Consider the following 22,227-nt stretch of genomic DNA (forward strand, 5'->3'; position numbering starts at 1 on the left):
GGACATGTATAATTGGAAATGGTGAATGGAAGAAACTTCTCTGACTGTTGAGATCAGGAACGGGCTATGGAACATATAACAGCCCAATGTGCATCTGCATACACAGAACTATCATAGTCCTAGATGAAATTATGTGGCTTTGGCATCCAAGTTTTAAATCAGAGCAAATGGTCCAAGGTTTTAGCAGATTGCCATAGATGACAGAGAGAACTTTACTGCCATCACTTTGGTCTCCCAAGCTAAGGGGCACCACAGGAGGGACACAAGACTTGGCCATGCAATTGTACAAGCATGGAGTGCTAACATGCAAAGAATTTCCAACTAAATTGAGAGAAAACCCAAGGGATCGATCTGAAGATGCAGGACAGGATATTTTATTGCTGCACATGACATTAAATAAACCCCACAGTGGCTGGTCTCATCACATGTTGGAGGATGTTGAAGATTTGGAAAGGGTGCCGAAGAGGACATGTGGGTCATTTGTGAGTAAAATACATGCTCATGATCAAGACTAAAAGGATATAGGATGAACAGTTGGAGAAATGCAGGCATTGGGGTGATCAGATTTACTTTCTGAGATGATGAAAGGAATTAATTATTTGAGCAGACAGTCTCCTCCAAGTAAGCAAGTTCACTTGGATCAGGGGTCGCAATTTTCAGTTATACAAGACCAGATCTAAAATTAATGTATTTTCTCAGGGAGTCATAGACTTATGGAACAGGCTACAGTTATATAGCTGAATTCTTATCTGGGTGGAATATTAATTGTACAAAAGGCAGAGATTGTACAGCACTGCGCAGGAGTGAATGGCGGGGGCTTGTGCGTGTGTGAAATCAAGGATACAATCCCTGTCTGACACTTGCGTTTACTTTGAAGAATTCTTCCAGAAATCCCAATTATTTTGCAATTACCGTTTCATACAAGTGAGCTGAATTATTATCACCTATTGCCAGGATGCAGGTTGCTTTTGGCAACGATTTGTTAAATTTGTAAAAGTGCGAAAATGAGAATGCAAATCCACATGCAGAGATCTCATTGTAAATTATGGCAGATTTTTGCAAATCACTATTTCATTTCTTCCCACCAAACCCCCATCAACCCTCTTCTCCAGACTAATTTGTTGCAGAAAAATCTACGGGTTGCCCCCAGTTTATGTAATTCCAGGTTTATGTACAGCACATACATGTGAATGTGAGATGGACCAGCTGGCTGATGCAGGAATACAGGTGACACTTCTTCACACGACTTGGAACTTTGCCACATTGAACCCAAGAAAAGTTCATTCTAATTAACATGCTGATGCCAATTTTGCACATCCTATCTAGAGATATGCTTGGGCTAAGTACATTAAAGTCAGCTTTAATATTAAGAATGGCAAAGAGAGATTTTAAATGATTCTCCAGACCATCTCTTCCTATGGGAAATCTACCTCTGCAGGCATCTCTGCCAATGAAACATATTTGTATCTGCATTTCCTACTTGCAAACTGTTTGGATTATGAACGGTTCTCAGGAACGGAACCTGCAATAACCTGTAGAGGGCCAGGAATTATTAAATCAATCTGTTAAGAGTATCAGCCTTGGGCAAGAGATTTGATCTGGACTACGATCACTTCAACACAGACAAGCCTTCTTCAATTACCAAAGTCAGACTTACGAAGATGTTATAGTATGTATGTTATAGCATGGTATATCTTCTCCCCAGATGTGAATGATGGGTTTGTGAATTTGTGCCTGAGTTTTAGGATTTCAGTTGGGATAACATCAGCTCTGAAACTCTTGCCATCTTTGTGCAGAACATGGTCCTCTTAACATCTTGTCTGTCAGGAGCATTAGGATGACTGGAAGAGGTTTCTGTGGTATAGTGTCAAAGGGCAGTTGAGGAGGTATTTGAAGAGTTGACTGCCTCCCTGATCCTAATGAGTTCACCCTTGTTCAGTCTGAAGAAGGGTCTCGACCCGAAACGTCACCCATTCCTTCGCTCCTGAGATGCTGCCTGACCTGCTGTTACTCCAGCATTTTGTGTCACCCTTGTTCTCGACTCTCAGTGAGGAAGGAAGTTTTCCAGTAGAAAACCCTTGATGAGGAGGGTACAAGAGGTGCAGCTGATTGCTGACAGCTACAAGACGTGTGAGTTCCTCAGCACAGTAAAAGTCATCTCTGATCCCCACACCTGCAGCCTGGTTATATCCATTTGTTGACAACCCACCTGAAAAGGAGCAACTCTGCAATACTCTGATAGCAGGAATGGAGACAGGGGAAAGCTCACACAGAGAAATGACAGAGCCAACAAACCATCTTAGAAAACTATCAATACTTTGCGCAAGCTTGTTGCAGGTGTGACTGTAGACAATTCTGGTAACTAAATTGGTGCAAAGTAGGAATCACAGAGTGACCTCTCAACAAAAAAACCTACACAGGAAATTATAGGATAGAGAGAATAAGTTAACGAGAAATAAAGAGGCAAATGCAACCACAACATTCAAAGTAACACAACAACAAAAGTTCCCCGGAAATCAGGAAGAAGATGAACAACATAAAAATAATTTAATATATCATGTAGTAAATAAAAAACCACTAATAGTCCTGTGTGAACTGTCTGAATCTACCAAAAGAACTATTACCATTATAATAAAAATATTGAGACTGCAAAAGAAAAATTGTTTCAGTTCCCAAGGAATGCATAATTCACAGTTCAACTATTCTTTAATCACTGGGCCAAAGACCTTGTAATTTCCTACTGCAAAATGTCATGGCAGCGTCTTCATCACAAAGACTTCAGCTGATTAAGTCCACAAGATCTTGCAAGAGTATCAGAGAATGACAATAAAGCAAGCCGTGGCAACTTCTTCTCACATCCCAACTACAAAATAGATGCAACTTGGGGGTAATTTTCGATGGAATTAGATGCTGCACTAGTGGTTAACTGGAAGTACTTTCTAGAGTGGGTGGTCTGTCATGTTTAGTGTTTAATCTCTAATCTTTGAACTTGAAAATAATTCTTAAGTTTATACATTTTTACAAAAACAAGTTTATCATAAAAAGAACTTCAGCCTCAAAATGAGGCGACAAATTTGACCTTTCAAATCGGAAGGAACTATGTTTTCTTCTCCATTTTTATTTCCTCTTCAGAAATTCAGCTTTAATTAAATGGTGACGTACGTGGCAGGAAACACAAACATTGTGAAGCAGGAAGAGGAAATGAGTTTGGACAGGCCTTGGTAAAAGCTTTGATGCTCAGTTCATGAGACGATAACCATGATTAAACTGATAATCTCAAACTGCACAACATTTCCAAGGTAATGCAATCAGATTGTTTTCAACCATATTATTAATTATTAAAAAATCCCATGCAATATATTTAATACACCAACATTTTAAAATGTATTGACTGCAATTTTTAATGAGTTTTAAAGTTATTTTAAACTTAAGTTTAAAAAAAAATGGTTGTTCAACTTGTCATGCTGGTCTAAAAATATTTTGGTTAAATACTTATTACCTCCACAACAACACGCTTCCATAAAGTACTTTGAATATCATGAAACACTAGGCAGACAAGTTACAGACAAATTTTGACACCAAGTCACAACAGATGATCAATCAATTAAAACAAAGATTTACATTTATAAAGAACCTGGCACAATCTCAAGATATCCCATTGATATCTACATCTTATCGAGTACTTATGAAGTTGAGCACGATGTGCTAATTGCAGGCAGCAAATACCAACTGATAGCTTTGGTTCGAAAATTAGTTGTTAGTGATATTTGAATCAGTGCCAATGAGGGTGGGAAAGTAGACAGTCATGAAGGTTCAAGGAGACATTCTCAGAGCTGCTGGCCTGAGATGCTAAAGGAACAGCCAGCAATGGTGGAACAATTACAACTGAGGGTGTGCTGGAGGCCAGGATTGTACCATCCCCTTATCTGACAGTATATGTACAACTTTCCAAGACATACCCAAGTGGATCCTTCACTTTCTAGGTCACATACAAGAGGCTCGGGCACATTGAAAAATAGTTCTCCACAGATGCTTTCCAGGTTGTATGATAATAAACTGCCAAAGGAATTGAAGGGGAGACATTTCTCCATCCTCAGACCAGTACAACTCGGAGAGGGGGAGGGGGGGGGTGGGAGGGGGGTAGTAGAAAAGGAGGTTATCTCCTTTCAAGTATTACTTTGGGTCCACATGTCGTTTGCAACAGAAGACATAGATTTATGCACTAACAACTTTCACGTGCATTGGCCTGATAACCTTGATAGGAATGTCAAATGCACAGGCACAGTAAATGTGATGATGTTGCTGTCCATTTTTTTTAACCGAAAAGATAATTCAGGATAAATATAAAGTATATTTTTTGCAGAAGTAGTGGTAAAGAAACACATGGGAATTATTTTCACAATATATCCTCGGTCCACAGTGTTCTTTGTGAATTGGTAGCCAGGACCAGCATGATCAGCCACATAGCCCCCTTCTGTAGTGAATGGCTCTGCCCTATTCTATTTTTCCTGTAAAAATGGCACAATGTGCGAGAGTAACTCTGCGGGTCAGGCAGCATCTCTGAAGAACATGGACAGATGTCAATTTATGTTGGGATCCTTCAGACTGACTGGGGGGAGAGAAAGCTGTAAGACAGGAGGAGCCGCAACTGCTTATTAAAAACTCCTCTCACTTGTATTTGCCTATCACTGCCAGGCTTTGCTGTGCCCCTCCTCTCTTCCAGCTCCCTCCCCACCCCCACCAACAAAATCCATCTGAAGAACCATGTTCTCCAGAGTTGCTGCCTGACCTGTTGATTAGTCCAGCACTTTGTGTCTTTGTGCAGGAAGGAACTGCAGATGCTGGTTTAAACTGAAGATAGACACAAAAAGCTGGAGTAACTCCACGGGTCAGACAGCATCTCTGAAGAGAAGGAATAGGTGACAATTCGGGTCGAGACCATTCTTTGTGGGGGTTTTTTTGGTAAGCCAGCATCTGCAGTTTATTGTTTCTATTTTTCCTGTGTAAGATCAGGCTACTTTCTTATCGAAAGAGGAATGACCAATGAAAGGTCATAAACGTGAAATGTTGATCCTGCATCTATCTCAACAGATGCTGCCTAACCTGCCGAATTTTTCCAGTATTCTGCATTTTCATTCTTCTTGGCTCAAAAGAGATCTTTAAAAAAATTTGAAATAATTTGATAAGGTCGGTGGAGCAAAAGTATTTCAATTTGAGGAGAGCAAAAGTAGGAAGTACAGGAAATATAAGTTAGGCTTTCTCTTTTTCCCTCTTTTTACTCTTTTTCCTTCTTTCTTTTTTGTTCTCTTTCTCGCTTTCTCTCTCTGGTATTATAACAACATTCAAAATACATTTGAACAGGTTCATGGATACAGCAAGGTTTAGAAGGATATGGGCCAAACACGGGCAGGTGGGACTGATGTAGGTGGGCACCTTGGTAGGCATGGGCACATTGGACCGAAGGGCCTGTTTCTGAGCCATAAGACTCAAAGTTAGATACTTATAAATCGGAAAATGAATTCTCAGTTTCTGGGTGATGTGGAGGTGTGACCAGGATAAGCTGGCATTTCTGCCTCTTATAATATGGCCTACACCCTATGATACAGCTGACATTTCGTCCACTGCCCTCCAACTGGGGGACTCTGTCGTCTGGTTCCATTCCGACTGGCCATTTTAACAAGAGAATCACCTGCAGCGGATTCTGTCCTCACAATATTCAGCTTCGGCTACCTCTGCCCATCATTCACCGATGGCTTGTGTCCCAAAGAGTCTTAGGTCTGCAGAACCTATTCATGGGTTCAGAAGGCTGACTTCCCGGAGAACTGCAGGAATCTTTAGATTGTCAACCTCCGGGGCTAGTGACGTGACCAGACTTCACAAGCAAGCCCAACTCTTAAATTCCTTTCACAAAATTAAATGTGAAAGAATAACAATGTGAAATAAGCCAAGGCAGCTGACAAAATACACTCAAAAGTGAAAAGGAAATATAGGAAATGTATGTATTTGTATGGAACAAGCCTTTAATCGACATTTTACTTTATTTTTGTTTATGCTTCGCAGTTGCATTTAATTAATGCATAAAATTCTGACATGTTTACAGGGATTTCAACACCACCAGGAAGTGCAGCAGAAGGAGTGGAAGTGCTGGAAATGGAGTATTGGATGATCTTCTGACATTAATATTTTAAAACCACCCATGCAATGCACTCATCTTAGATTCCTATGTGTTTATGTGCCAGTGGAATAAACCAAATCATACTAAATTAACTGCTTCACTGCTTTTTATCTTTTAGCAGACTGGGCGGTAGAGTTGCTGCCTTACAGCGATTATGGAGCCAGAGATCCGGGTTCAATCCTGTCTGTACGGAGTTTGTACGTTTTCCCCTTGACCGCGTGGGTTTTCTCCGAGATCTTCGGTTTCCTCCCACACTCCAAAGACGTACAGGTTTGTAGGCTAATCGGCTTGGTATAAATGGGAATTTTCCCTTATGTGTGTAGGAGAGTGTTAATGTGCGGGGATCGCTGGTCAGTGCGGACTCGGTGGGACGAAGGGCCTGTTTCCGCACTGTATCGCAAAACTAAACTAAATCTTTGCTCATGTTTATGCCAGCGATTTCCAAATAATAAACTCCCATGTCCTGTGATAAGATTAAGGTGGGTGAGAAACTTTGCAAAGTGGAGGCAAACCCCTCTGAATAGACTGGTGAAAACAAATTCAAATCAAAGCATTATCTTGGGTCATTTCAGTTGCTGCTCAGAATCAGATTGGATAAAATGTTACCAAATTATGAAGATATCCATGCAGAGTTCTATTAATAGCTGCAAGGATGGGGCAAAATGTGATCGCTTTGAAATCGTCACACAAGAGACCGCAGATGCTGGAATCCTGAGCAAAAAACACACTGCTGATGTGTAACGAAGAGTCCCAACTCGAAATGTTGTCTGACGTCTTCCTTCCGCAGATGCTGCCTGGCCTGCTGATTTTCTCCAGCAGCTTGTTTTTGTTCATTATTTTGAAATAATTTGTAATAGCATGTACCATATTAAAAGTCCCAGTCAAGATGTAATGGACAGTTACAGGTGGTGTTATCCTCTACAAACTTGCCATTATGCAGATAACTATCCCAACAATCTTCTATCCATGCTGGTACCAAGCCTCTGGTAAAATGGGCTTCTATCTTGTTTAGCAGCCTTACTTGCAGCACCTTATCAAAGGCCTACTGAAAATCCAAGTGAATAACTCTCACTGACTCTCCTTTGTCTCTTCTACTCGTTACTTCCGCAAAGAATTCCAACAGATTGTCAGGCAAGATCTCCCCTTCACAAAACCATGCTGACTGTGGCCTGTTTTATCACGTGCTCTCAAGTATCCTGAAACCTCATCCTTAATCCACAGAGACAGCACCAGAGGTTAGAATCAAACCCGGGTCGCTGGGGCAGTGTGCACCACTGTGATTGTCTCTGTTTAGACATGTGGTTTCTAATGATTTAATAAAGTCGTTCAGGCAACATTTAACTGTGTTATTTTATATTATTTGGAGAATTGGAACAAACAGAAACACTAGAATCTTTAAAAAGTATTTATTCTGCCTAAACATTCAACCACAATTCATCTGTGTTATGGAAATTTTATTATAAGTCTCACTGATGTTAATAAACAACAAGTGGACTTGTTTTAGTAAGCCTAACCTGAAATTAAAACACAGACTTTCAAGATATGGCATTTCTCCCTGACCTTGTTCCCTCATCATTCTCCCACTGTCTCCTTCTCCCTCCTTTCCTGAAGAAAGGTCTCGACCTGAAACGTCACCCATTCCTTCTCTCCAGAGATGCTGCCTGTCCCGCTGAGTTACTCCAACATTTTGTGTCAATCTTTGGTTGAAACCAGCATCGGCAGTTCCTTCATACATAGATTGGTAAAATGCTTAGCAGACCACCTGCACTCAGTCAGCGGGGTAATCCTGACTTTCCAGTTGCCTGTCGCTTCAATTCTGCATCCTAATCTGACCTCTGTCTCTGCCATTCTGCACTGTTCCAGCAATGCCCAACATAAGCTCGAGAAACAGCAGCTCATCTTTCTTCTGGGTACAATACAGCCTTCAGGAATCAATTTCAAATTCAACAATTTCAGATAACCATCTTCTCTGATTTTCATCAAAACTAGCCAGCTTCAGTATAGCTTATCCATTTGAAACATGAACTATTTTTCTCTCCCTGCTCACAATGCCTGATCTGCTGGGCGTTTTATACAACCCTGCACAACAATGCACATATCCTACCTATTTTCTCTCTTTCCCAGTTCAGATGAAGATCTTCAAACTGAAACATCAACTCTGTCTCTCCTTCCATAAATGCTGTTTGACCCACAAAGTGTTTCAAGCATTTTCAGCTTGTGTCTCTTCCACCACTTTGTCACGTCACTTTGTGTGGCAAAAAATTTGTTGGAGGAGGTTTCGCCCAACCTCTCGCTCTTCCCGCTCTTAATATCCAAATGATTTACACATTTATTTTCAATTAACGAGGTATGCAAAATTATGGGATTGTACTAAACTAGAGGAAGGAAATGTATTCATATATAATTAAAGCCCACACAACTGTCACTGCTGAATTCACTGTCACTTAAATAATGGGTTTAGTCGTCTTGGATTTCAATTACCAATTTCACTACTACAAATCCTGGAAGGATGTTCATTGGCAATAGAAATGCTGGGTTTGCCTCCCCTTACATGGACGACATTGCCGTTTTCTCCTTGGACCACAGGTTGTTCAGCATCTGTGATCAGCTTGAACTGGCCTCAGTAGCTCAGAGTCAATCATGGCACTGATTGATTGTTTGTTCCCATCGTTGTAAAGTGCTGGGGATCCGAGGTGAGGGGAGCTGGAGCTCTTACAAGAAACTGGCTGGAGCAGATGGCCAAGGTAAAGCAAAAATTGGAAATTTGGAACTGCACCCTCTCGATTGCAGGCAAAAACCTGGTCAGCAGATGTGAGATGCTCTTGGTGTTGCTGCACCCCGCACCTGCACTGTTGCAGGTACCCAAGCCATCTTCCACTTCATGTGCATCCACCTGGTCACGATGTACAAGCCTCTAGAAAAAGGAGGTGGGAAGCATACCCAATACTGCCTTCACCCTGATGACCATTTTTTATTGGTTGCATCGTGTTGCGCTTAGAACTGAATAATGCAAAGACATAATGTTACAACCATAAGATCATGTGATAGGAGTAGAATTAGGCCATTCAGCCCATCAAGTCAAGTCCGCCATTCAATCATGGCTGATCAATCTCTCCGTCCTAACCCCATTCTCCTGCCTTCTCCTCATAACCTCTGACAACTATACTAATCAAGAATCTATCTATCTCTGCCTTAAATATATCCACTGACTTTGCCTCCACAGCCTTTTGTGGCAAAAAATTCCACAGATTCACCACCCTCTGACTAAAGAAATTCCTCCTCATCTCCTTCCTAAAAGAACGTTCTTTAATTCTGAGGCTATGGCCTCCAGCCCTAGACTCTCCCACTAGTGGAAACATCCTCTCCACATCCACTCTATCCAAGCCTTTCACTATTCTGTACGTTTCAATGAGGTCCCCCCTCAGTCTTCTAAACTCCAACGAATATAGGCCCAGTGCTGTCAAATGGCTAGTATCTGCCCTTTGATACCATGGGCTCTCGTCTTCCTTTGTAGCCTCCCATGTGGCACCTTATCAAAGGCTTTCTGAAAATCTAGGTTTTCAACATCTATTGGCTCTCCTTTGTCTGTCCTGCTATTTACTTCTTCAAAGAATTCCAGCAAATTTGTCAGGCAAGACCTCCCCTTCACAAAGCTATGCTGACTTCGGCCTATTTTATCGTGAACATCTCAGTACTCCGTAACCTCATCCTTTATAATGGAGTCTAAAATCTTACCAACCACCGAAGTCAGATTAACCGGCCTATAGTTCCCACCCAAGAAAGATCTTGGTGCTGGTTAGTGGGTTCTGATGATGGGGCATTGACAGCCTCCTGGGGGATACACAATGTGCTGCGGTCCTATCTGAGACAAACATCAACTCAGCGAAAGATGCACTTTTTTCTGCCTAAAACTTGTTGGTCTCCAATGTGACATGATAATCAAAAGCAAAAGCTGCTGACTGGCACACTCCAACAAGCAGAGATAGGTGCTGAGGGACGCACTGAATCTCGGCACAAGCACCACAGAGGATCTGTGGGCAAGGGGGCAAGTTTGGGGGCCTGATGCCACTGGATGTTGAAGGGCTGAGCCCTTTGCAACATCACATCAAACACGTCGTGTATTAGAGTCAGAGTCATGGAGTCCTACAGCACAGAAAGAGGCCCTTCGGCCCATCGTGTCCGCGCCGCCCGTTACCAAAACACAGTCTAATTTTAATCCCATTTTCCCGCATTTGGACCGTAGCCCTGAATGTTGTAGCATTTCAAGTGCCCATCCAAATGCCTCTTAAACGTTGTGAGTGTTCCCGCCTCCACCACCACCCCAGGCAGTGAGTTCCAGACTCCAACCACCCTCTGGGTGAAAAAGTTCATTCTCACATCCCCCGAAACCTCCCTCCCCTTACCCTGTATCTATGTCCCCTCGTTGTTGAACCTTCCACCAGTGGAAGAAGTTCCCCGCCATCTACCTTATCTATGCCCCACATGATCTTGTACACCTCGATCATGTCCCCTCTCAGCCGTCTCTGCTCCAGGGAAAACAACCCCAGTATGCTCAGTCTCTCCTCATAGCCGAGGCTCTTCATCCCTGGCAGCATCCTGGTGAATCTCCTCTGCACCCTCTCCAAAGCTATCACATCCTTTCTATAATGTGGTGACCAGAACTGTACACAATACTCCAGCTGTGGCCTCACCAGTGTTCTGTACAATTCCATTATTACCCCCCTACTTTTATATTCGATGCCCCGGCTAATGAAGGCCAGTACCCCATATGCCTTTTTGACCACCCTGTCCACCTGTCCTGCTGCCTTCAAGGACTTGTGTACCTGCACTCCAAGGTCCCTCTGTACCCGTCTTCCCTAGGGTCCTTCCATTCATGGTGTACACCCTCTCCAAGTTATTCCTGCCAAAGTGCATCACCTCGCACTTTTCAAGATTAAATTCCATCTGCCACTGCTCCGCCCATCTGACCATCTCATTTATATCTTCCTGCAGCTTGCAGATCCCTTCCTCACTATTCACCACCCCCCCTAACTTTGTGTCATCTGCAAACTTGCTGATCATGCCCTGTACGTTGACATCCAGATCATTAATGTAGATTACAAACAGTAAGGGACCCAACACCGATCCCTGCGGCACCCCACTGGACACCGGCCTCCAGTCACAGAAGCAACCTTCTACCATCACCCTCTGCCTTCTATCACTAAGCCAGTTTTTTATCCATTTTGCCAAGGTGCCCTGGATCCCATGGGCTCTTACCTTCTTGACTAGTCTCCTGTGTGGGACCTTGTCAATAGCCTTACTGAAATCCATGTATACCACATCCACTGCACTATCCCCATCTACCTCCTTGGTCACCCCTTCAAAAAATTCAATCAAGTTAGTCAGACACGACCTTCCATTAACAAAGCCATGTTGACTATCCTTAATTAACCCTCGATCCTCCAAGTGAAGACTGATTCTGTCCCTCAGAATCTTTTCTAGCAGCTTCCCCACCACCGATGTCAGACTCACCGGCCTGGAGTTCCCAGGTTTATCCCTACTGCCCTTTTTAAATAATGGCACCACATTAGCTATCCTCCAGTCCTCCGGTACATCCCCTGTTGCAAGAGAGGCTCTGAAAATTTGTGCCAGAGCCCCCGCAATCTCCTCCCTTGCCTCTCTCAGCATCCAGGGATACATCTCGTCAGGGCCCGGAGACTTATCCACTTTTAAGCCTGCCAGAGCCTCCAGCACCGACTCCCTGTCAATAGCAATATGCTCAAGAACATCACAACCCTCCTGCTCCATTTCTAAGTCCGCATCGCCCTCCTCCCTCGTAAAAACAGATGCAAAAAATTCATTTAAAACATCTCCTACATCCTCTGGTTCCACACACAGCTTTCCACTATGGTCCCCGATGGTCCCCACTCTTTCCCTCGTTATCCTCTTACCCTTGATATACTTATAGAACACTTTGGGATTTTCTTTTATTTTGCCCGCTAGTGCTATCTCATGGCCCCTTTTTGCTCTCCTAATTTCTTTTTTAAGAACCGCCCTACACCTTCTGTATTCCTCTAATGATGTCTGTGCCTTAAGTTCTTTATGCCTTCCAAAAGCCCCCCTTTTTTTTCGAATCAATCCTACTATATCGTTCGACATCCAAGGTTCTTTGGACTTGTTTGTTCCACCCTTAAACTTTAGGGGAACATGCTTCCTCTGTACTTTTTCAATTATTCTTTTGAATGACTCCCACTGTTCTGATGCGGTCCTCCTTATTGTTTAAGGTGGAAACATGAGTGACGGTGCTGCACTGTCATAGAATTGCTCTGATGGTGTAATGAATATAGAGAGACATGTAATGTTTGTATTTCTTGTATCTATTATGAATAACAAATATTTCTCCAAAAAAAATTTTAAATCACTTCCCACGCAATATGTGTGCCACATGATAAATTCCCAGCTCAGAGAACTGAGGATTAATTGGGATGTTGATAGGGAAATGTAATCCTGCTTTCCCTTTGGATTTGCTCAAAAGACATTTGGGTTTTTAAGTGATCTTTCCCCACCTTCGGATGCCCCAAAGCACTGCACCACTGGTGTCTGTACCAGGGTCTGAGGAAGGGTCTCGACCCGAAACGTCACCTATCGCTTTTCTCCAGAGATCCTGCCTGACCCATTGAGTTACTGCAGCTTTTTGTGTACACTACCAGTAAAGTCAGAATGGAAAACCATAACCAATTTGCATACAGCAAGTTTAAACAAATAAAAATGTGGTACACTCAGATAATTTATTTGTGAAGCTGACATAGGAACAATCATTATTAGCCTGGTTACCAGTCTTGTCCTTCTTGAAAACAGCATCATGGGATCCATGATCTGCCCCGAGGAGATCATCTCAAGGCTCTCAGTTTAATGTTTCACCTGTGAAACAGCACTGCAGATGCAAGGGCTTGCTGTGCTGTCAAAGGGGATATTTATTGAATGAGATGAAATTCTAACCCAATCTACAGTGAATAGCATAAGTCCCACGTCACCCCTGAAAATAGAGGAAAGGAGTTTCTCTTCATGTCCAGGAATCTCCTGATGCTCCAAGTAACATTATTTATGCACATGATGCGATTGTTGGCACCTAGCTCTTAGTTTACCCCTTAATTTAGCTTATTGTCACATGTACTGAGGTACAGTGAGATGCTTTTGTTGTGTGCTCACCAGACAGCGGAAAGCCAACACATAATTACAATCGAGCCATCAACAGTGTACAGATACATGATAAAGGGAATAATGTGAACAACGTTCAGTGCTAAATAAAGTCTAATAAAGTCTGAACAAAGACAGTCCAAGGGTCTCCAATGAGGTAGATAGTAGCTCATGACTGCTCTCGAGTTGTTGGTAGGATGGTTCAGTTGCCTGATAACAGCTGGGAAGAAACTGCCCTGAATCTGCAAGTGTGCGTTTTCACACTGCTATACCTTTTGCCCGATGGTAGAGGGGAGAATAGGGAATGGCCAGGGTGCGACTCGTCCATGATTATGTAGCTGGCCTTGCCGAGGCAGAATGAGGTGTAAATAGAATCAATGGAAGGGAGGTTGATTTGTTAGATGGTCTGGGCTGCGTCCACAATTCTCCATAATTTCTTGCAGTCTTGGATGGAGCTGTTCCCAACCCATGCTGTGATGCATCCTGATTTACTGCATGTTTTACTGCATGTTCATGCTCTGGGCAAACTGGTTGCCACATTTCCCATCTTAATATCGCCATTTGAGGGGCCAAAAAAAAAATCCGAGTTTTTTTTAAAAAGGTTCTGAAGCTGAGGAAGGAATTGCATTAATGTATGTACTTTCTTTCCTCAACGAATAAACATGAATACATTTTAAACAAGCCTTCAGTAGTTTGACAAAGTTGCATTTTTAATCAAGCCAGTATTTAGTTTAGTTTAGAGATGCAGCGCAAAAACAGGCCCTTCGGCCCAACGAGTCTGCACCGACCAGTGATACCCACACATTAACACCACCCTACACACACTAGGGACAATTTTACATTGAAAACCAAGCCAATTAACCTACAAACCTGTACGTCTTTGGAGTGTGGGAGGAAACCGAAGATCTCGGAGAACACCCACATAGGTCATGGGGAGAACAGACAAACCCTGTTCAGACAAGCACCTGTAGTCAGGATCGAACCCGGGTCTCTGGTGCTGTAAGGCAAGAGCTCTACCTCTATGCCATTGTGCCGCTCAGTATTTGTTCGGCTCAGGGAAGAGAATTTAATTGCTCCTTACTTTCACTGTACCACCTCTTTCAATACTTGTCAATCAAAATTATCTCCATTTTCAGAGAAGCCTTCAGTTACAAAAAATCTCTCAGGTTTTCTTGAAAAGGATTGGGGTAACATATTGGCATAGATTAGGATTTGATTAATTAGCTGAAAATATTCAGAATTAATTAATCATTTTCAGTTTGACAGGTTTTGACAATAAAGTACAAATGGGATCAGTTCATGGCCCTCAGCTATTTGCAGTCTAAATCAATGATTTAGATAAGGGAAACTGGTGCAATTTATCCAAATAATCTGACAATACAAAACCTGGTGGGAAAGTAATATTTAAGGGGACATAAGGATACTGTGTAGGAATGTATGCGCTAATTAAATGGGTATATTTGATGGATTCTCAAAAATAATCCCCTGAGAAACAAAAAAGGCATGAGTATATATATTTTTTAAAGGTCAGAGACTGGGAAATGTTGGTCTTCATAAGAGTCCCAAATATCCTTTTATGTGAATCACAAGTATGTCAGCAATTGGGAAAATAAATGATGTGTTGAACTTTACTATAAAAAGGTTAGAGTATAATAGTCTAACTATAATGATGCAAGACCTTGATCAGACACATATGAAGTGCAAAAATGACAAAGTGCTGGAGTAACTCAATCAGGTCAGGCAGCATCTCTGGAGGACATGGATGAGCAATGTTTCAGGTAGGGACCCTTATTCGGACTAAAGAAGAACCCTCACCCAAAAAGATATCTGTCCATGTTCTCCAGAGATGCTGCCTGACCCGCTGAGTTACTCCAGCACATTTTTGTAAACCAGCATCTGCAGTTCCATGTGTCTAAATATTAAGCACCAGTTGCAACTAAGATCCTCGTATCCCAGAGCAATACACATGGCTCAATAGGAGTGCAAAGTATTCACAAGACCTTTTTTTTCAAACATTTTTGCAGCAACCCACTAAAAAAGGTTCACTATTTTTACCCAATACCAGTGTTTATTTCAAGACGCTGAGACAGTAATCCATTTTTTAAACATCCAGTGACCTATAGAGGGTAGCAGCCCACACTATGAACATGACTGCATTAAATGGAGTCTAGGGAGAAGGGGAACATATTTTGCAGGGAGATTGAGTAAAATGGTTGAATTCTCCAAAAGAATGAGAGGGAATCACATTGAAATGCACAAAATTCTTTGAGTGTTTTATGGGACAGTTTTGTTTTTCCAAGTATAACAGTCCAGCAATTACTATTGAAATGGGGAAAGTTTTATTTACCCAGCAGAATTATCTTTGTTGGAGAGCTATGCTTCTGGATTGTATTCAAGACAGAGTTGCAGAGAAATCACCAGAATAAGTGAGAGTAAAATACACACTTTCCCACACTTAAAGCCACCTCACTCACGAAGACCAGATGACTCAAATCAAACCTTCACAGGCCAGCGTTGAGCAGTTAACGTATTTCTTAAGCGTTCGAATCATTGTAGAGGATTTCAGTACTCTCACAAGGTCTGCTCTCTGCAGTCTTGCAGCAATAAGTAAAAACATTGCAGTGACAGAGTAAGCAGTGCTTCCCTGTTACTTCATTTTCTGCATGCGATTGTGAAGTTATTCCAAATGCTTCCATTCTGCCAGAAGATTAAAGTGCAGGAACATTTTGTCAAGATCCTGCAACAGCTGTTTTACAACAGGAGCTACCTTGTTGGAACAAGTTTCAACAATAGTTTAAATTCCACACTGAAGCCAAAAGCGTTCTTTCTGCTCTCATAGGCGAATCAGAGAAAGAAAAATAAACACCAATGCCAAAATGCCTGCTGCAGGCAACTCTCCACACTGAAAGAAGCTAGTGATTTTTTGTTCAATATGCAAGAAAACAGCTATCATGGAAAATTTGACAGTGCTGAGGATATATTTGCAAATATATATATATATATATATATATATATATACACAAAAAAATGAACACTAAGAAAACTTCCTGCCCAGGAATCACAGTCTGGAAAAGAATTTGCAAGAAGATATTGGATACACCTCTTCCACTTTTTTTATTGTGTTCAAGGTGCTTTGCTTTGTTTATTCCAAGCAAAATCTAGATTTAACCTTGCCTTGAGGGATGGGTTGCTTGTTTTGCTTTGAAGTTAGCAAATAGGAGTAATTATTCTCAGAAATTGGACGTGAATTGACATGAGAATTATCATAAAGCTTTGAGATAAAACCTTGAGATAAAATCTAAAAGAGATATAAACTTTAATTTGATGTAATTGTCTTTTATGTGGTGGTTACTTTGTGCATGGAGGAATAACTAACCACCACAGACACTGCTTTCTTTCAGAAGCTTTCAGACATCTAACGTTTATCAAAATGCAGAAGATTCCAAAATATTTCACGGTCATTTCGTCAGAAATGATGAGTTTAATTTTGCCAATGGCATTAATAGAGTATTTCAACATGCAATTAAGGAGCAAGGTAAAATGCTCTAATAAACTTATTTTCTTATATCCCTCATGTCATCATCCAGCCTCTGCCATATCTTGCACAATAAATATCTTGTAAAGAGATAAAGAAAAGCCTCAAAGAATTATGGAGCAACGAGATAGCTTTAATTGAATGGTTGTCAAGCGAATCAGTGATTCCATTTATTCAAGCATTGTGTGACAACCTGCAGCAAGAATGGAACCCGGGATTTTACCGTACTGGGATCAGCCACTCAAATGGTCTTCATCTCTCCTGTAATGCATCAACAACTGACTCTAATGGAATACACGAGGGAGAGAAAAAGTAGTAATGATACTCCATCCGCTTCAATGCCAGCAGTGCTCACTCGGCTTGCCACATGCTTTCTCCACATCAGCAGATTGGAACACAAAGATCTGGACTGACATTCTTGCTCAGGGATGCTGCACTATTGGAAGGTTGTCTTTTGTGAGCAGCTATAAATCAAGACCCTATCCAATTCAACAAGTGCACAAAGATCCTACGGCACCATTTACAACAAAAGCACAGATGTTCTTCCTGGTACACCATTGTCACCTGTCAACCCATCTACAAATTGGCCGCTGTGATTCCTATCACTTCAACACTTCTTAACCCGGATGTGCGAAAAGTGCAACAAAAATACAAGATCCTCTTTCCTTCCGAGGATAAGAAAATGAGCGTCTTCTTCTGTGTAATACCAAAGAATGAGGAGAATAACACGAGGGAAAAAAATGATTTTCTTTCCTTCCAATAAATTATATGGGGGGGATGAAAGAGATTCAGAAATCTGTAGAATTCTTTGGAACGTCAGAAATCTACAGTTCCTCGTTTCTTCAGAAAGTACAATGTTGAAAGTAAAAGAATTAGAGTGATACAATTCACAAAGAGGAATATCCACTTTCTTGTCAAAGTAAGGATACAGGGTGTTGGACTTTCTAAACAGGGACTGAGTGTAAGAATAAAGAGGCGACGCTGAATCTATATAAATTATTGACTCAGCAGTAGTAAAATGTTTAGTGTAGTTCAGAGCGCTCTGCTTCCTCCATGCACTTGATGAATCCGCCATCATGGACTGTAAACAACGTCCACACAGAGACATTGCAGCTGAGACATAAAGTCTCACACTAATTATGAGCACAACAAAAACATGGGTTGAAGCCTAAAACCAAGGAAATTGCACTGCCCTGCTCTCCAAGAGTCAGCAAATGCAGCATATGCTTAAGTCAACCACAAATGAAACCAGTTATCATATCATATCATATATATACAGCGCGGAAACAGGCCTTTTCGGCCCACCAAGTCCGCGCCGCCCAGCGATCCCCGTACATTAACACTAACCTACACCCACTAGGGACAATTTTTTACATTTACCCAGCCAATTAACCTACAAACCTGTACGTCTTTGGAGTGTGGGAGGAAACCGAAGATCTCAGAGAAAACCCACGCAGGTCACAGGGAGAACGTACAAACTCCTTACAGTGCAGCACCCGTAGTCAGGATCGAACCTGAGTCTCCGGCGCTGCATTCGCTGTAAAGCAGCAACTCTACCGCTGAGCTACTGTTTAACAGGGAGCACAGTGTTAAAGAACTGGGATTGTATCTGCAGTTTGAATGTTAATTAATTAAATCGTATCTGTAATCTGTGTAGGAAGGAACTGCAGATGCTATTTCAAAACCGAAAATAGACACAAAAAGCTGGAGTCACTCAGTGGGTCAGGCCACATCCCTGGAGAAAAGGAATAGGTGATGTTTCAGGTCTGAAGAAGTGTCTCGACCCAAAACATCACCTATCCCTTTTCTCCAGAGATGCTGCTCGATCCGCTGAGTTACTCCAGCTCTTTGTGTCTATTATCTGTAATCTGTCTTCTGCACAGACATTAAAGGAGCATAAACAGAAGATTATAAACTGTCTACTATAAACTAAGGTCATAGAAAAAGAGAATATAATTATTTCCCTTTTTTCAAAGAAAGACACAACTTAGTATGACGGACACAAAAAGCTGGAGTGACTCAGCAGGACAGGCAGCATCTCTGGAGAGAAGGAATGGGTGACGTTTCGGGTCGAGACCCTTTCAGATGAAGGGTCTCAACCCAAAACGTCACCCATACCTTCTCTCCACTGCCTGTCCCACTGAGTTACTCCAGCTTTTTGTGTCTATCTTTGGTTTAAACCAGCATCTGCAGTTCCTCTCTTACACATAACCTAGTATGATTTTTTAAACATGTTTAGATTAAAAAATCTGATTAAAAATCAATTCAAAATCACAGCTGACCGTGAAATGTAAAAACATCTGTTTCCACATCCGTCCAAGGCTTTACCCCTCTTTGTAACCTTGTGCAGCTATATAACCTTCCCACGACCTTGGCTCTTTGTGCAATCTGATGCTATCTCTCCATCATTGGCAACACCTCCAACTGTCAAGGCACAAAACCTAAAATTCCTTCCCTGACCAATTGACCTCTTCCTCCGTCAAAAATTATTGTTAAAATTCAACCCTTTTATTAGCATTTGATCATTTGCCCTAACATATGTAGCAGCGTTACATTTTGGTTTCAATTTGTGCTCAAGTTAAGTGTCTTGGAACATTTTACCATATTAAAAGCACAATGAAAAACCTAGCCTGCTGTAAAATTAACCATAATTGTCACTCTCTCATATCATAGCACATAATCTTTACCTTACCAAACATACTTTCCATACATATATGCCAGCACCCAGTGTAAGCATTGAATGATCATAGTGTGATCCATGCAGTACATACGTTAGGTAGGTACCCCTGCTGTTGACACTCATCATGAGGTCCACTTTCTTCATCGACGTGTCCAGTGTACCAGTCAGATTTATGGCACTTGCATTATTTATCAAAATATCTATGCCTGCAGGGAAAAAAAATGCAGTTAATAATCTATTACATGACAGCTCCAGCTTTTTCCAATCCATCAGAAATTTTACCCACCACTCAGGAGAAGTTGCGACTTGCAGGGGTAAAGTCCACAATGACCAGCAATGCTCTCCTAAATCATTGTTCACACAAAGAGCTACATAGAGCACTGATCCTCTTTTGTCCAGAGAAATCTATAAATTATCTATAATTCAGACACATTAGCTCAGTCAGGAATGTGAAAAATTCAATATGATCGTGGAATTGCCTTTACGAGCCCCAACAATAAAGGAAAACCCCAAACTATGTCAGTAAACTGAACGGAAATTGTGCATATGCTGAGATTGAGCAGGAGCCAATCTTGTTTGGTTCAACAAACCTCACACAGATGAAGACAAGGCCAATAATCAGAAACTGAGAAACAAAATGAACAAAGCAGCTAGTGATAAAATGTGGAAAGAGAAAAAGAGAGAAAGAGAGAAAGAGAGAAAGAGAGAGAGAGAGAGAGAGAGAAAGAGAAAGAGAGAGAAAGAGAGAGAGAGAGAGAGAGAGAGAGAGAGAGAGAGCTAGAGAGAGAGAGAGAGAGAGAGAGAGAGAGAGAGAGAGAGAGAGAGAGAGAGAGCGAGAGAGAGCGAGAGAGAGAGCGAGAGAGAGAGCGAGAGAGAGAGCGAGAGAGGGCGAGAGAGAGGGCGAGAGAGAGGGCGAGAGAGAGGGCGAGAGAGAGGGCGAGAGAGAGGGCGAGAGAGAGGGCGAGAGAGAGGGCGAGAGAGAGGGCGAGAGAGAGGGCGAGAGAGAGGGCGAGAGAGAGGGCGAGAGAGAGGGCGAGAGAGAGGGCGAGAGAGAGGGCGAGAGAGAGGGCGAGAGAGAGGGCGAGAGAGAGGGCGAGAGAGAGGGCGAGAGAGAGGGCGAGAGAGAGGGCGAGAGAGAGGGCGAGAGAGAGGGCGAGAGAGAGGGCGAGAGAGAGGGCGAGAGAGAGGGCGAGAGAGAGGGCGAGAGAGAGGGCGAGAGAGAGGGCGAGAGAGAGGGCGAGAGAGAGGGCGAGAGAGAGGGCGAGAGAGAGGGCGAGAGAGAGGGCGAGAGAGAGGGCGAGAGAGAGGGCGAGAGAGAGGGCGAGAGAGAGGGCGAGAGAGAGGGCGAGAGAGAGGGCGAGAGATAGGGCGAGAGAGAGGGCGAGAGAGAGGGCGAGAGAGAGGGCGAGAGAGAGGGCGAGAGAGAGGGCGAGAGAGAGGGCGAGAGAGAGGGCGAGGGAGAGGGCGAGGGAGAGGGCGAGGGAGAGGGCGAGGGAGAGGGCGAGGGAGAGGGCGAGGGAGAGGGCGAGGGAGAGGGCGAGAGAGAGGGCGAGAGAGAGGGCGAGAGAGAGGGCGAGAGAGAGGGCGAGAGAGAGGGCGAGAGAGAGGGTGAGGTGATGAAAATTGGTGCAGAGGTTGGGGGCAACGGGCCAAATTGTGTTTCTTTTCAACCAGCAGTTCCAGAGAGAACAGCGTCACACAGTCGGCACCTGACTGACTTCCATGCCTGCACACTGCAGAAGGATAGTACAAAATATGTGGAAGCTCAACGCCAGTCCTCTAAACCAATGGATTTGCCACTATCGAGAGGCAGCGGATTCATGCAAAGCTGAAGAGCTTGGCCATCCTCAAATTTGTGTGCCACCTTGTCTCAATGAATTAGTCAATCTGGATACAAATACAAGGTGGTTGAAGTTGTTTTTATCTAAACAGTATTAGTTAAATCTGTTTTAAAACAATGGTTTAAAATATTTTTGACAATTCTGTTCATCTATTTCAATTATTGTCAAATATTTCAGAGATACCTAGAAACAGTTAAAAATACTTTGGTAGTGCAAGCTGTCAAAAGCTATCAAGACCGATCACAGGTGGGGTCTTGGGATTCACCACCGATCCAGAGTTGTTACTGGCGGAGCACTCCACTTTGCAGGATGGATGCAGCAGCAAGACATAATGGAACCTGTGGGACGCAAAAGGTTAGTGTGGATGCAGGGATGACATGGATAGGAAGCATGGGCGGCTGGCCAGTTCAAGCACAAACCAGCCCATTGTGGTTAAGGCAAGAACGTGCGCCTCTAATACTCTCGTGTTAATTCCAACATACAAAACTTCTACAAAACAGCTTTTTGTGAAAAGTTGCTGCACAATGTGTGGTCCCGGTGAGCACTGTGGCTTCTGGGATATAAATCATGGAGAGATTAACCTTGATTGCTATGCATTCCTGCATTTGATTTTCTCCTCTTTCACTTGGCACATTACAACAGTTCAAATATAATACATTTTAGGCTCCCCTGCTGTAAAGCAGCTTCAAACAATGTGAAGCATCTTGGAACAATTCACTAAATTAAAGGTGCTGCATAAAACAAATATTTCACTTTTGTTGCTGGAATACATACATCATTTTTTTTTAAAGTAGAAGCAAAGAAAAATGGTGTAGACAGG

General features: G+C 42.6%; 1 protein-coding gene across 2 annotated transcripts in view; it reads right to left on the reverse strand.

Annotated features, from left to right (window-relative positions):
• hsdl2 (hydroxysteroid dehydrogenase like 2) overlaps window positions 1–22,227 on the reverse strand; it is a 123,980-nt gene that overhangs the window by 54,922 nt on the left and 46,831 nt on the right. For both annotated transcript variants that reach the window (XM_078395032.1, XM_078395028.1), the window contains one exon: window positions 19,658–19,772. In XM_078395032.1, coding sequence (XP_078251158.1) covers window positions 19,658–19,772 — 115 coding nt within the window. The remainder of the gene's footprint in view (window positions 1–19,657; window positions 19,773–22,227) is intronic.

This window comes from Rhinoraja longicauda, chromosome 3, assembly GCF_053455715.1.
Source record: "Rhinoraja longicauda isolate Sanriku21f chromosome 3, sRhiLon1.1, whole genome shotgun sequence".
Lineage (NCBI taxonomy): Eukaryota > Metazoa > Chordata > Chondrichthyes > Rajiformes > Arhynchobatidae > Rhinoraja > Rhinoraja longicauda.